The following is a 16881-nucleotide window of genomic DNA, read 5'->3' as shown; positions in this document are numbered from 1 at the left end:
ATTTACTTTACTGATTTGCACCCATCCATTCAGCGCCTTGCTAGAGTAATCATAGATGTATACCCAGGTTTCTGTGGAGATTTTGGTACTGCTTCTGAATTTTCGGCGATACTTTTCAGGGGGCAATCCAAACTTGGCAATTAAAATGGTTTTCATGAGTGGGTTTGTGCTACGGTCCTCTGGTTCTAATAAGAGAAGTGTGCCCCTCCCAATTATTAGTACATTTTCTACAAGCTTGATCCCCATTGCTCTTCAGGAACCCCATAAGCCCTTAGTGCAACTTCACAAGCATCAAACCACTTGTCGATTTCATCTCCCACCACATAACTTAGCACCACATCTCTGGATATACAAAACTTTTTGTCTCCAGCAGGTTCTCTTTGTATGTTGCCACCATCACTGCTCGACTCAGACTGCTTATACTTGAGATCCAGCTCTTTTAGACTCAGTTCATGAGCCAGAAGTAGTTTTCTTTATGCCAAGACCCTCTCAGCCTTCCTCTCTTCTGCCTCCATTTTTAACCTTGCCAATTACAGTTGAAATTCTCTCTCCTCCCTCCTTTCCTCTGCAGTCAGGCCGTGACTTGAGACACTGCTCCCTGGTTTAGCAGGGGGCACAAATCCAGGGGTGTCACCCTCCACTGTTATTGGCAAATCCTCTGGGGAGCCATCCTTGGTCTCCTCCACCTCAACATAATCTTGTTAACGGGCTCCTGCCCAGGGCCCAGCGCCTTTTGGTACTCCCCCTTCCTGGAAGCACCCTTTAGGCTGGCTGACAGTGTATGTCTCCAGCTTAGCTAGGTCAAACTCTCTAGCTCCTCCTTGAGACCCAGCTAGAGACATGTTGTTTAGGATTTGATTAAAATGTCAAGCAGGAAAAAAGAAATTGCAGCAAAAGCAGAAAATCAAATTGACCTTTAACTGTGGATAACTATTGTATGTTACTGCACAAACACAAGTCCTATCTTCACAGCTGATTACCAGTGTTAGAAATGGGGTCTCTAGTTGGCAGAGGTATACGCTCTTGTCCAAGTAGGGACCACAATCCTAGTCAGGGTAAGTCACACCCAATCCAAATTATCCTATGCCCACCCTCTGGTAGCTTAGCACTGGGCAGTCAGGCTTAACTTAGAAGGCAATGTGTAAAGTATTTGTGCAATAAATCATACAGTAACACAGTGAAAACACCACAAAAATAGACCACACAAGTTTAGAAGATATTTATTTGGTTAAATTAAGGTCAGAACGATAAAGATTCAAGTAGCCCAAGTTGAGATGTCACTTTTTCATGTTTAAAAAGAGTCTTAAATCTTAGAAATCAACAATTGTCTCTTGCTTGCACAAAGTACCTGGTTTTCATCAATATTACCACGCGGGGAGACTGCAGAGGAGGAGATGCGTGGAAAAATAAGGTGTGCGTCGGACTTTCCATCACGCCGCAGGCGACGCTTTGTTTCTTTCCATGCTGCAAGGGGCTTTGCATCGATTTCTAGCAAGCAGTCTTGGTTCCTCACTGTTAGAAATGGGGTCTTTGGTTGACAGTCAGGTTACCCCCTGTTCAAGCAAGGACCCTCACTCTAGTTAGGATAAAAGAGAATCACCCTCAGCTAACCCCTGCTTACCCCCTTGGTAGCTTGGCAGAGCAGTAGGCTTAACCTCAGAGTGCTAGGTGTAAAGTATTTGTACCAACACACACAGTAACTTAATGAAAACACTACAAAATGACACAACACCAGTTTAGAAAAATAGGAAATATTTATCTAAACAAAACAAGACCAAAACGACAAAAATCCAACATACACAAGTCAAGTTATGATTTTTAAAAGGTTTAAAATAAAAAGAGTCTTTAGGTAGTTGTAACAACACACTAGCGCTGCTAGCGTGTAAATGTACCTGGTTTGCGTCAAAAATAACCCCGCACGGGCTGTGCGCGTCGAAAATAACCCTGCACGGTTATATGCGTCGAAAACAACTCGGCACGGCGATGCGCGTCGAAACAGCCAGCCACGCGACGGTCCGAAAGTCCCGCGGCGCAGGTTGCGATCTCTCAGCCTTCGTCAGCGATGCTGCGCGTCGTTTCTCCTGCTCCGGGCGTCGATTCTCCGGTCGCGTTTCCTGCGGCGTCGTTTCTCAGCTGCGGAGCCGGCGTCGCGTCGTTTTCTCAGCCGCGATCGGATTCGCGTCGATCTTTTCTCCGCACGGCGCTCGGTGCGTGTATTTTTGTCCTTAGGCTGCCAGCCTCTCCTTTCAGGGTCCCAGGAACTGGAAGGGCACCACAGAGCAGAGTAGGGGTCTCTCCAGAGACTCCAGGTGCTGGCAGGAAGAAGTCTTTGCTATCCCTGAGACTTCAATAACAGGAGGCAAGCTCTACATCAAGCCCTTGGAGATTTCTTCTTCAAGATGGAAGGCACACAAAGTCCAGTCTTTGCCCTCTTACTCTGGCAGAAGCAGCACTGCAGGAAAGCTCCACAAAGCACAGTCACAGGCAGGGCAGCACTTGTTCCTCAGCGATCAGCTCTTCTCCAGGCAGAGGTTCCTCTTGATTCCAGAAGTGTTTCTAAAGTTTGTAAGTTTGGGTGCCCTTCTTATACCCATTTTAGCCTTTGAAGTCACCTTTCTTCAAAGGGGACTCACACCTTCTTGTGAAATCCTGCCTTGCCCAGGCAAGGCCTCAGACACACACCAGGGGGTTGGAGACAGCATTGTCAGAGGCAGGCACAGTCCTTTCAGATGAGAGTGACCACTCCACCCCTCCCTCCTAGCAGAGATAGCTAATCAGGAAATGCAGATCACACCCCAGCTCCCTTTGTGTCACTGTCTGGTGTGAGGTGAAAAACAACCCAACTGTCAAACTGACCCAGACAGGGAATCCACAAACAAGGCAGAGTCACAGAATGGTTTAAGCAAGAAAATGCTCACTTTCTAAAAGTGGCATTTCCAAACTCACAATCTTAAAATCAACTTTACTAAAAGATGTATTTTTAAATTGTGAGTTCAGGGATCCCAAACTCCACATGTCCATCTACTCTCTAGGGGAATCTACACTTTAATCATATTTAAAGGTAGCCCCCATACGATCCTATGAGAGAGACAGACCTTGCAACAGTGAAAACGAAATTGGTAGTATTTCACTGTTAGGACATATAAACCACATTACTATATGTCCTACCTTATCCATACACTGCACCCTGCCCTTGGGGCTACCTAGGGCCTACCTTAGGGGTGCCTTACATGTAAGGAAAGGGAAGGTTTAGGCCTGGCAAGTGGGTACACTTGCCAAGTCGAATTTACAGTGTAAAAATACACATACAGACACTGCAGGGGCAGGTCTGAGACATGATTACAGAGCTACTTATGTGGGTGGCACAACCAGTGCTGCAGGCCCACTAGTAGCATTTGATTTACAGGCCCTGGCACCTCTAGTGCACATTACTAGGGACTTACTAGTAATTCAAATATGCCAATCATGGATGAACCACTTACATACAATTTAGACAGGAGAGCATATGCACTTTAGCACTGGTTAGCAGTGGTAAAGTGCTCAGAGTCGAAAAGCCAACAGCAACATGTCAGAAAAATATAGGAGGCAGGAGGCAAAAAAGTCTGGGGATGACCCGGCATAAGCAAAAGTCCAACACGACCCCCTACCAGCCTAAAGCCAGGGGAGAACAATCAATACCTTGATGTACTTCCCTGATTGGGGCGATAGAACAGGGACCCAGGCCCACAACAGCAGGGGCATGTTCCAGTTCTACGCCTTCCTGACTCCAGTTGGATCCCTCTGTCCATACTCTCAGGGCCCACTAAGCTAACCCATGGGGAATCCTTCTCCACATCTACAGACACCATCTGTGCAACACCTAACTTTACTTTGCTCACAGATGTATTGCAATGGGCAGATAGTACCACCAGGGCCAACACAGTGGTGTTGCCCACTCCACCCCCGGGGTGTGACTCTCGTCCTCCCCCCCCCAGGGGCAACTCTGTCCACCAGGACAGCAAGCCACAGTGGCCCCAGACAACTGTCAGGGATGAGAGCCCGACCTCAGGCCTCTCTAACCACTGTGACTGTGGAGAGTGGGGGGTGGTAGCCCCAGGTGCCTGGCACCCTTTGACCACTCTCTCTTCCACCAGGTCAGGGATGACAACCTGACCCTGGTCCTCCCCTCTGGGGCTCTGTACCCTCCCTGCAGAAGCGGCACTCCCAGAGTCAAAAACTGTCAGGGTGCTTGTAGAAGCAGTCCTGCACAATTCTTCCATCAGTGCAGGGATGTTAACCTGCAACTGATCCTCCAACCTGGGGTCTGTACCTTCAGGTTGGACCAGGGCCAGGGGTGAGGCTTCCCTCCCCCTGCCCTCTCTTCTGGGGTCCTGAACCACCCAACTAGGAGTGGCCCCCCCAGAAGACAACATGGTAGGGGCACTGTTAGCAGTAGCCCCTTCCTCCAGGTCAGGGGGGACACCCTTGACCTGGCCTCCCAATCCAGGGTCTGTACCCACAGACTGGATCACTGCCTGGCAAACCAGGACTTCCTGGGGGGCATACCTACCCCCTACCAGGTCAGAGTTTACCCTCTGAACCTGGTCATCCAACCTAGGGTCACCACCCTGCGGTTGAACCACTGCCTGGCACACCAGGACTTCCTTGGGAGCGCACTTACCCCCCATCAGGTCAGAGTTTACCCCCTGAACCTGATTATTCAACCCAGAGTCACCACCCTGCGGTTGAACCATTGCCTGGCACGCCAGGACTTCCTTGGGAGCACACTTACCCCCCATCAGGTCAGAGTTTACCCCCTGAACCTGATCATTCAACCCAGAGTCACCACCCTGCGGTTGAACCATTGCCTGGCACACCAGGACTTCCAGGGGGGCACACTTACCCCCCTCAAGGGACACACTGTCCCGAAGGGCCACACAAGAGTCTGGCTGGCGCAGGTCTCCTGACCTCTGCCCATCTGACAGAGTCTGGATTCCCCCCAGCCCAGAAATGGTCTCACCAAGGTCATTCATGGGGGGCTCTGCTCTCAGAGCTGACCCCTGACCCTCCAGGTTCTCCACTGGGGTCCGCAACCCCCTCTCAACCCTCTGTCTGGACTTCTGCACCCCCTCACTAGGAGTGGTACTGCCAGACACCAGAACTGGTGGGACGCTGGCTACAGCCGCCCCCCCAAGTTCTCCTGACACTGTGGGGTCTCCCTCAACAGATGGCCCTATGGTACAGGCTAGGCTCCCCTCCTGGTGTTCCCGCAGGGAACCCTCCAGGACCTGGGACCGGATCTCGGGCACCTTGGGCCTCAACCCATCCCCATTCCCTCTCCTCTGAGACTGGACATGGGGTCCCTCACCCATCCCACTACACTGGGACCTACCTGGGACACTACAATCCTTCCCTACCTCACCTGGTTGGGAACTACCTAGACCACTCCTCTCAGGAGCACCCCCAAATGCCTCTTCAGACTCTCTGGTACTCACCCAGAAGTCGGCCTCCATTGTAAGCTCCCTGGGGTCAGAGAACTCACACTCCACCTGGTGTTGGCATAGCTCTGGAAAATAAGGACTAGACATATGCTCTCCAGCAATTACATCACTCAGCCCCTCACATGAATTAACCAAAGTACCCTTCACCCAACCATCCAGTGACTCTGCTTTGAAAAAGCACCCCACATCACCCTCCTGAGGCTGGTGAGACAGTACCTGACTGTCCCTGACACTCAACCCACACTCTTCTGGGATGTTTTCACACTCCATAGCCAGGACTTCTACCTGGGGGGAACCCCTCTCCCTGTCACTCTCAACTAGAGTCAGTAGAGTGTCCCTCCCACCAGTAGGAATATGACTCCCCATGCCAGTTCCCCAATCCACCTCAGGGACCCTGTGCATCACTGGAGCTACCTCATACCCCTGAACCTCCTGGCGTGTGTTAACTCCCTCCTTCAAGTAGGGCACCACCTCTCTGGGCATGTGTACTTCTGCAGCATCACTGGATATACAATTGTTGCTGCCACCATTCCAGCTGGACTCAGCCCTCATGACTTCCAGCTCTTTCAATTTAAGCTCGTAAGCATAAATCATTTTTTTAATCTCTAAGTCCCTCCTCCTTTCTGCCAGGGCTAAGGCTCTCTTCTCCTCGGCCCTCTTAAACTCTTCCAGACTCCGGATTCGAGCTAGAAGCCTATCATCTCTTTCTGTTCCCTCCTCAGGGCCACTGCCCTCCTCTTTGGAGTAATCCTCCTCCTCAGAGTAGTTATCCTCCTCAGACTCATTTGGTGGTGTTGCCTGACAACGTTTCAATTCATCCTGAAACAGGGCTGACTCAAGATCCTCCCTTCTGGATTCCTTGTTCACAGCCAGTCCCCTTTCCATGCAGAATGCTTTAAGCTGCCACTTTTTATACATAGATAGGTGCCAGAAATTGACTTCCATTTCTGCAAAGGCTTCACAACCAAAAACCAAAGTCCAAAAATATTAGCAATACTTCCAGGAGGACATCAGAGAACAAAAAGCAGAATCACAAGACAAGTAGTATGTGGTCACGTAGTGGTCTGAGATCAAAAACAGTAGTGTACACTCAATTACTGTATGTCAAGTACAAATACAAGTCCAAATCCCACCGCTGCCACCAATGTTAGAAATGGGGTCTTTGGTTGACAGTCAGGTTACCCCCTGTTCAAGCAAGGACCCTCACTCTAGTTAGGATAAAAGAGAATCACCCTCAGCTAACCCCTGCTTACCCCCTTGGTAGCTTGGCAGAGCAGTAGGCTTAACCTCAGAGTGCTAGGTGTAAAGTATTTGTACCAACACACACAGTAACTTAATGAAAACACTACAAAATGACACAACACCAGTTTAGAAAAATAGGAAATATTTATCTAAACAAAACAAGACCAAAACGACAAAAATCCAACATACACAAGTCAAGTTATGATTTTTAAAAGGTTTAAAATAAAAAGAGTCTTTAGGTAGTTGTAACAACACACTAGCGCTGCTAGCGTGTAAATGTACCTGGTTTGCGTCAAAAATAACCCCGCACGGGCTGTGCGCGTCGAAAATAACCCTGCACGGTTATATGCGTCGAAAACAACTCGGCACGGCGATGTGCGTCGAAACAGCCAGCCACGCGACGGTCCGAAAGTCCCGCGGCGCAGGTTGCGATCTCTCAGCCTTCGTCAGCGATGCTGCGCGTCGTTTCTCCTGCTCCGGGCGTCGATTCTCCGGTCGCGTTTCCTGCGGCATCGTTTCTCAGCTGCGGAGCCGGCGTCGCGTCGTTTTCTCAGCCGCGATCGGATTCGCATCGATCTTTTCTCCGCACGGCGCTCGGTGCGTGTATTTTTGTCCTTAGGCTGCCAGCCTCTCCTTTCAGGGTCCCAGGAACTGGAAGGGCACCACAGAGCAGAGTAGGGGTCTCTCCAGAGACTCCAGGTGCTGGCAGGAAGAAGTCTTTGCTATCCCTGAGACTTCAATAACAGGAGGCAAGCTCTACATCAAGCCCTTGGAGATTTCTTCTTCAAGATGGAAGGCACACAAAGTCCAGTCTTTGCCCTCTTACTCTGGCAGAAGCAGCACTGCAGGAAAGCTCCACAAAGCACAGTCACAGGCAGGGCAGCACTTGTTCCTCAGCGATCAGCTCTTCTCCAGGCAGAGGTTCCTCTTGATTCCAGAAGTGTTTCTAAAGTTTGTAAGTTTGGGTGCCCTTCTTATACCCATTTTAGCCTTTGAAGTCACCTTTCTTCAAAGGGGACTCACACCTTCTTGTGAAATCCTGCCTTGCCCAGGCAAGGCCTCAGACACACACCAGGGGGTTGGAGACAGCATTGTCAGAGGCAGGCACAGTCCTTTCAGATGAGAGTGACCACTCCACCCCTCCCTCCTAGCAGAGATAGCTAATCAGGAAATGCAGATCACACCCCAGCTCCCTTTGTGTCACTGTCTGGTGTGAGGTGAAAAACAACCCAACTGTCAAACTGACCCAGACAGGGAATCCACAAACAAGGCAGAGTCACAGAATGGTTTAAGCAAGAAAATGCTCACTTTCTAAAAGTGGCATTTCCAAACTCACAATCTTAAAATCAACTTTACTAAAAGATGTATTTTTAAATTGTGAGTTCAGGGATCCCAAACTCCACATGTCCATCTACTCTCTAGGGGAATCTACACTTTAATCATATTTAAAGGTAGCCCCCATACGATCCTATGAGAGAGACAGACCTTGCAACAGTGAAAACGAAATTGGTAGTATTTCACTGTTAGGACATATAAACCACATTACTCTATGTCCTACCTTATCCATACACTGCACCCTGCCCTTGGGGCTACCTAGGGCCTACCTTAGGGGTGCCTTACATGTAAGGAAAGGGAAGGTTTAGGCCTGGCAAGTGGGTACACTTGCCAAGTCGAATTTACAGTGTAAAAATACACATACAGACACTGCAGGGGCAGGTCTGAGACATGATTACAGAGCTACTTATGTGGGTGGCACAACCAGTGCTGCAGGCCCACTAGTAGCATTTGATTTACAGGCCCTGGCACCTCTAGTGCACATTACTAGGGACTTACTAGTAATTCAAATATGCCAATCATGGATGAACCACTTACATACAATTTAGACAGGAGAGCATACGCACTTTAGCACTGGTTAGCAGTGGTAAAGTGCTCAGAGTCGAAAAGCCAACAGCAACATGTCAGAAAAATATAGGAGGCAGGAGGCAAAAAAGTCTGGGGATGACCCGGCATAAGCAAAAGTCCAACACTCACTGTGATGCGAGGATCTTTGGACGCCAAGGGACGATGCAGGGAAAATCCTGGGAATGTGGGAAGAAGTCGTCACAGGCACTGGGTCGATCCGGTAGGCGATGCGTAGAATTTTCTGTCTCACGGCAGGCTATGCATCGATTCTTCACTCAGGAAGTCAGGCTGCATCGCTCCAGCTCAGCTGTGTGTCGATCCAATAGAGCCGTGCACCGAATTTCTGGTCTCAACACAGGTGTTGCTTCGATCTTCGCTCAGGAAGTCAGGCTGCGTTATTCCTGTTTGGCTGTGCATAGATTTTCTCTTAGCAGGGCAGGCTGTGCATCATTTCCGGCATGGTGGGCGTTGATTTTCGGCGTGCAAGAAGTTTCGTTGAAGAGATTAAGTTTTTTTGGCCCTGAGACTTCAGATAACAGGAGGCAAGATCAATCCAAGCCCTTGGAGAGCACTTCTCAGCAAAGTCACAGGGCAGCAAGACAGTGGGGCAACAGCAGGGCACCAGTCCTTCACAGCAAAGCAGTCCAGATGAGTCCTTTGGGCAGCCATTCAGTTCCCCTTGAGAGGTTGCAGGTTCAGGTCCAGAAGTGTCTGAGTTGTTGTGGTCAGAAACCCAGTTTGTACACTCAAAAATGCCTTTGAAGTGGGGGAAACTTCAAAGAGTGGTTTTGAAGTGTACAAGCTCCCCTTTCAGTACAGGTCTGTCTGCCAGGGTCTCAGTAGGGGGTCTGGCAGTCCATTGTGTGGGGTCTGTCCACTAGCCTTTGAAACGTAAGTGTCAGGCCCTCCACCCTTCCAGCCCAGAAAGACCCATTCAGTATTCAGATGTGTACAGGTGTGACTGAGTGTCCTGTGTTTTTGGTTGTCTGGGTGAAATGCACAAGGGAGCTGTCAACCAGCCCAGCCCAGACGTGGAATGGAGACAGGCTGTAAGGTGCAGATGGATTCTAAGTGCAGAGAAATGCTCACTTTCTAAAAGTGTTTTTTCTAAAATAGTAATACAAAATCTAACCCCGCCAATAAGCAGGATTTCCTATTACCATTCTGGCCATACTAAATATGACCTGGTTACCCCTTTCTGATCAGAATCTACCACTCAAACAGGATATGAGGGTAATCCTAATTCAATCCTATGAAAGGAGCAGGCCCCACACGAGAGGAAAACCAATGTAGGAGTTTTCCACTACCAGGACATATAAAACATCCATGTACATGTCCTGCCTTTTGTCTACATAGCACCTTGACCTATGGGTTACCTAGAGCCTACCTTAGGGGTGACTGTAGAAAAAGGGGAGTTTAAGGTTTGGCATGTGCTTTTAAATGCCAAGTCGAAGTGGCAGTGAAACTTCACACACAGACCTTGCAATGGCATGGTTAAGGGGCTACATATGTGGGTGGCACAACCAGTGCTGCAGGCCCACTACTAGCATTCAATCTACAGGCCCTGGGCACATGTAGTGCACTTTTCTAGGGACCCACAAGTAGATCAAATATGCCATTCTGGTACAAACCAATGTTACCATGCTTAGGAGAGAGAGCATATGCCCTTTAGCACTGGTTAGCAGTGGTAAAGTGTGCAGAATCCTAAAACCAGCAAAAACTGTGTCAGCAAAGTAGAGGGAGGCAAGCAAAAAGTTGGGTGATGACCACTCTAAGGCTGTCAAGTCTAACAATTGATGAATGGACAATGTTTAACCACAAAATAAATTAGGTGCAAATTTACAAAAAATTGGTATAGGACAGCGCCACAGGTAATTTTGCAGTGCTGCCCTACATATACATTGTTACTGTTACTGTTTTAGCAAGATGCATAATCTGAAGTTATGTGAGGTTATTATGCATTTCTTTCTAATTAATTGATAAAATATAAGTACAAATATAGGAAGATTAGCAGCATTTTATTGAACGAGTTGGTAAATGCAAGACGTTTATGCAAATCTTATGTCTTGCATACATCAATATATCCACTTACAAGTTTAGATAGCCATTAGCTTCTTAAACATTTTTAAGTGAAGATGTGCCTCGCTGTGTATATTCATACCGTATTTTTTCTGCATAATTTGCTTTTTATTTCGAGATAATTTGAACTAGATAATAAATAACTTAGGAATTCGCTGAAAGACATTTGACTGATTTAATCTTCAGATCACATTGTGACATTTTTCAGAGATAAGCTGACGTTTGATAAACTTGAATGCATATAATTTATTAGTTACTATATAGGCTTACTTTTGTGGTGACTGAATATTGGGATCTTCAGAGAGAAATATTTTTGTTGAGAAAATATCACAGTGCTATAGAAATTACATTGTACATGTATACTCAAATATATATTCAACAATCTTAACTTTAAAGAATATATTGCCAAAAAGGCAAGACAGCTGTGTATACGCTCTCTCTACTAAAAAAGGAAACCATTTTCCCAGGAAACAAACCAGAACTGCTGCCCAAGCCCACTTACTTTTGCACGTGGATGGTGGCAATATCCTACTGCACAGACACCCAGACTCCATAATGGCTCCCCTGAACGGCATCTTACATGCTGCAGCATGCTTCACATACAACTTGAAGAAATATCACCACTTCACACCCACCCTGATGGACCTCCACTGGATTTCCTTGCCAGACTGCAATATGTTTACCACCAGATAATCGACAAGGGCATCACGACTGGCACTATTGTCTAACTGAATAACAAGTTCACCTTCTCTGATGGCTCTCAGCACACTAGTAGACAATAAAGCAATCAGACTAGAGACCAAGAAGTGCAAAAGACAAAAATTAAGGAAGAGGAGGTCTCCCTCTGTTAGGGCACATGGAAAAGTTAGAAAGTTTATAGAGCTTGAAAAAATAATATTTTTGTTTCATGATTATGTATATTAATTTCATATATTTGATTTAAATGAAGAAAAACATTTTTGAAAGGTACAGCATTAATAACTTTATTTCTATTTTAAAATGTTTAATATATTAAATTAGATTAAAAAATAAATAATTTGTTCTGAATTTCCAATTATGAAGCATTGCGACTAAATTAAAAGAGTATAAATACCAATAATACTGATTAAAAGTGATGCTTTCAATTAATTAAAACCAATGTAATCAGAGATCCTAAAATAATGGTGCATTAATTCTTAAATAAAAAAAAAAAAGTTTAGACAACTACTTCAAAATAAAATAAAAAATATGTTCTGTTTTTAACATTAAAATACAGTTATCCATATGTGTAACGATTTTACATAATTTTGTGACTGCATTATTTCATATGGGGTTTTAGTCCCTTACTGCTATTATTTTCTACAGAAGTGTGTTGAAGTACTGTTTGTTGACCATGTATGGTACTGAACTAGCTGCAGCTTTGAGCTGAAGTATATTTCTGACTGTTTTAAGTATTTTTTTTTTAGCATCAAAACTTTAGTAGTAAAGTTAGTAATTAGGATTCGGCTATTTTGTGGGTGGATGCAAACCCCTCCCTAAACCCATCTTTAACCCTTCCCTAACACTTCTGTACTCCTCCCTTAACCCTTTCACTTTAGTAGTAAGCATTCCCTAGTTTCCGGCCACTCTTCCTTGTCCCTTCAACATTTACCACTAAAACATGTACACACATGAGGGGAGACCTTGCCTTGCAGGCAGAGATCACTGGAATAGAAAATGATAGGAGAGGCAGAGAAGGAACGGCCGCACATAGATTTGTGAATATCATTATGTAGTACTTTAGTAGTGAATGAATAATTATACTACAAAGTGTAGTTTGTTAGTGGGCTCCAAAGTCCTAATGAGGCTTAGTGATGCTGTGCCTTCAAGTATAAAATGAAACGCTGGTGCGATGTAACATATCAACCACTGAACATACTGATTGAACTTTGAAAACAGGTATATACTTACATTTAAATGTTGTCATTTTCAAGTGGAATTCAAAAAGCACCGAGCATGACCAACTGATGCTTCTGGCCATCGGAAGGCTACTCACTGAGAAAGGAACTGCAAACGAAAAAGGTAGGCAGGTAGTGCTGTGGCACAACTGAAAACTAGATTATGGTGTGAAGTTGTAACTGTTTTCCTACATCTAAGTAGATTTTGTTCATAACAAACTTCAAGGGCAACATGATATCAGAAGGACCTCATTCTCACTGATTTACTGACACAAGAAAAGGTGCTAGTTTTTATACTTACTACCGTCTCAGTCTCCGATAACTGACTGGAATAAACTCCAGCGTCAATCACTTTGCTTTTTTTTTTTTTTTTTTTGCTTGCTGTATCACTATAGCCTCGGGGCAACCATTTGCAAATCAGTGTTGGTCTTTCTCTAATAGGATCACTGTAAACTGAACTGCAGGTCGCTGTACCCTCTGGCCAGGAACACAAGCAACCCGAGACTGGTGGGCAAAAAATGGAATGGATTGTGGCCTGGAAAATTACTAGTGGCTGAGTTTAATCCAAGCATTCTAAATATGGTTTTCAATTTTTCTCTCAGTTGCATAGTTTATACTTGTATAGAGATGTGATGTGATTTTAAAACTTCTTGGTGACGGAGGAGGTCTGAGGACATCTGAGTGTTGATTTGGATCCGATCTTAGGTGCTCAGATGCAAAGTTCTAGGCTGCCATGTACGTATAGAATAATGACATTGCTTCGTGTTCGGCTGCAAACAGGTGCAATGATGTCCTAACTTTTGGCATGTCCAACATAGGTTTCGCAGAGTCAGATCCATGGCAGAATCTTTGGACATTGTATTTGCATACAATGAATGTAATGGAACTGGCATTTACTCCGTCTTTGGTTATCCTTGAAATCAGGAGTGAGTGTTATGTTATGTGTATTTGTTAACTATACAACTCATCTGGGACGGTATCCTGGTACTGAACCATGAGCTGTATGGGCCAAGCCAGGGTGGGGCCTGGTGAAGTGCCAGGTCTAAATGCCAGACATAAAGGCGTAAGTTCCCCACCGCTGCTGTCTAGCCGCCACATCAGAGGTATGGTGCTGGCTCTCTCATATGAAACCCTTATCTTGTCACATCTGAATATTTTAAATGTGTGAACATGGTAATGTGCATCAATGTATTTGCAATTCATTTATTCTGGAGAGGAGGGCGTCGTCACGTGACTGATCCTGTTTTCAACTCCCCACACCCCTCCTTTGCTGGCCAGAGATTAAAGAAAAATCCATAGAGGCAGCGATAGATTTTGCTGTGCCAGAAGCAGAGGAGGATTCGGCTGCTTTGTACACGGATGAAGCAGAGCCCCTTTAAGCGGTGAGCTTAGCATTTCCCAGCAGCATTAGTGCTGCTCCAGCATGGAATCTGTGCCAGCATGTGGATTTTGTACCCCTGCAAAGAGATTACGTTTATTTTACTAAGGTTAAAATATTTTGACGTCGACTTCAAGACCCCCTGATGGACAGGCCTGGACTGGTGTTTTTAACAGACCGGAAGATGCTGAGAGATACGTGCTTTTAAGGTGTATTTTCGCGCAGCAGAAAATCCAACCCTGAGTGGTTTGTGGGAAGAGGAGGGACATGCCCACTGAAACCAGCGAGCTATTCCAGCACTTCGGGTACCAGGTAAACCTCTGGGACATTGTACTGTTGCTAACTCTGGCTTTGTTTATTAATCTGTTTTTCCCTGTGTGAATGCCTTTAAACTTTAAATTATAATCTGAGCCAGTAACAACAATCCCAGTGGACCCACATTCGTGACCATTTGAGATATCTGTATTTATGGGCGTTTTGAGTTTTTCTTGCAAACAGGGAGCAGATCATTTATTGTGAGAAACGTCTACGTTTTTTTGTGATGCCCACATGTGATCGAAAAATAGGGGGCTGCAAACAAAATAGTGAAAAGAACACTGAAGATTGCATAATAATTTCTTTAAAAAAACAAAAAATACATGCGTATAGTCTTGTTAAACGTGGCTAGAAGGACTCTAAGGACCTATTTTCAAGTGCCAGATTTCCCTTTTAGTTTCCATCAGCTTTCAAGCAGTTTGTAAAACCATGGCACATTAATTGTTTTAATATAAGTTTTCTTTAAAAGAGTAGAGTCCTTCTTTATAGGAATAACCTAGCCATGTTTACCTCCCATAGTGCTAAATTAGCTCTTGAGTTATTTAAGAATATTTGCTCATAGGTAGGAAAATTATGGTTGTTGTGCCCTTCAGCTGTGAACATGTTACTACACAGATTATGTCAACATTGCCAACATCAGGAAAAGTAAAAGAAAGTGCTAATACACTTCCAGTGTAATAAAAAGTCTCTATAGATAACAAAGGATAACATCGCAGTGAATGTCATACATAATTAGGGGTAAACTTAAGACCGTCGCAATATTGTAGCATAACAGAGTATTTTTTAGGAATTTTAACTATGAAAAGTGCATTATATCCTAATGCATTTGCAGTAAGGTGGACGGGATATCCGCCTTGTTTGCTACAAAGTATCCATCCGACAAAACTGTGAATCAGGACTCAGACGTTTAATAATGTATACACTTGATGAAATGAGTACCACTCCCAAGAGGACGAACAACTGATTAACCTCTGGGGTTCTGTGGAGCCTACTCAGGGGGTCAGCGAATAGTTGAAAAATTAAATGATATTGGCTGATTAATAAAGTGTATATAAATAAAGAAACTAAATGTACAATTTCAAAGTTTAAAATGATCTGTAAATGTGAAAAAATTGGAGGCTAAAAATGAAGTTAGTATCCTCAGTTTATTTTGTGAGAGCAGTGCACGTGCAATATACAGAACAGAGTATGCCTGATGAGTGGCTTTAATTAAATTCAGAAACACTCCAACCCTCCTATAAACAATTGTTACATTTAATTGTGAATCAAATACATTATTTCATCATTTGTGTATTTGTTCGATGAATGCTTGTTTCTTTATTGTTTGTGTATCATTTAGCAGTTCAGCTCATCAAAAATGCTTAGGCCAGCTTAACATCCTTCCAGTAGTATCTCAGTGGGGGTCCCCAGGTTCCAGTAATGATTAAGTGAGGTCCTCAAAAGTAAAAAGGGATAGGAACCACTGAACTAGATTGCCTACTGCGACAATTTGCCTTATGACACTGAAACTATCTGTTCAGTCAATATCAACACAACTATCGTCACCTCTTCAGGAGGTGTAGCATTGCCATAAGGCACTCTGTCACTCAGTGATTACTGGTCTTACATAATTGCACCTAATAAACTGAACATTTAGGGCGACTAGCTGCAAATGCATCAATGGCTTTAGTAATGCAGAACTGCACAGTATGACTGTAAAGTCATCAATATCTTAAAACGCATTGGTACTACTGTTGTGGTTATTTAGCACCCACTTAGCACACAATTGGCCACAGGCCTGGGATTGGCTTTCAGTTGTTATGATTTACCACAAACCTATATTCAATACCTTATTTTATGAAGTCCTTAAAACATTTATTATTTTTACAATTCACTGCCTTTGAAATACTACTTGTGTGAATGAACGGCTTGTTAATATTCTAATTATCGATTTGTGTTAAATTGGCAAACAGTGACTCATAGTGAATTAGATGTCTCGGTTTTGTTAGGATGCGTGTATCTTCAGAATGGGCTTTCACGCTTATGGCCAAAAAAAAACTATGTACTCTGTTCACTAAAAAACACATACATTTCCTTTTCAGGGCAATTTTTGATCTGGATGCCTTCAATAACAAAATAATCAATGGTCCGACATTTGTCAAGGTCGGTCTTGGCTCTTGGAGCCATACAGCTCTAATTATGTTACTTCCACTCCAGTGCATGGGAGCGGAACTAACACCGACCAATTGGTAGTATACATGAGTGTCAATGACTATATAACAACCTATATAATGTTAAAAATACTGTGTCACGTGTTAGTGCTAAATAGGGTGCTACCTCTGTAGTAGTTTGCGGTACTGGCTGATATTTTCATGTCAAGACAGGTGAAAATATCCAGATGTTTTTTAAAATCTGGTATTTTTTCCCCTCTGAAATGTAAGACTGAAAGCAAAAAATACAAGTTGAAAACACTTCAATAAATTTGAATGCCCTCTATAGTATTCCTAAATGTTTCTAAAGAAAACAGAGGTAGAATTGCTGTGTTGAAAGGAAATACAGAGGACTTTAGCAGGGGCGTTGCTTCAAAGGG

General features: G+C 44.7%; 1 protein-coding gene across 13 annotated transcripts in view; it reads left to right on the top strand.

Annotated features, from left to right (window-relative positions):
* SLC4A10 (solute carrier family 4 member 10) overlaps positions 1-16881 on the top strand; it is a 1044586-nt gene that overhangs the window by 191325 nt on the left and 836380 nt on the right. Inside the window, exon 1 of one of the 13 annotated variants that reach the window (XM_069224248.1) lies at positions 13929-14309. The exons of 11 other annotated variants lie outside the window; for them this stretch is intronic. In XM_069224248.1, the coding sequence (XP_069080349.1) occupies positions 14265-14309 (45 nt within the window). In that variant the 5' untranslated portion in view covers positions 13929-14264. Of the gene's footprint in view, positions 1-13928; positions 14310-16881 lie in introns of those variants that run through there. One more of the 13 variants, XM_069224243.1, reaches the window with a different exon arrangement.

This window comes from Pleurodeles waltl, chromosome 3_1 (assembly GCF_031143425.1).
Source record: "Pleurodeles waltl isolate 20211129_DDA chromosome 3_1, aPleWal1.hap1.20221129, whole genome shotgun sequence".
NCBI classification, from domain to species: domain Eukaryota; kingdom Metazoa; phylum Chordata; class Amphibia; order Caudata; family Salamandridae; genus Pleurodeles; species Pleurodeles waltl.
This window is presented reverse-complemented; position numbering and strand designations above follow the sequence as displayed.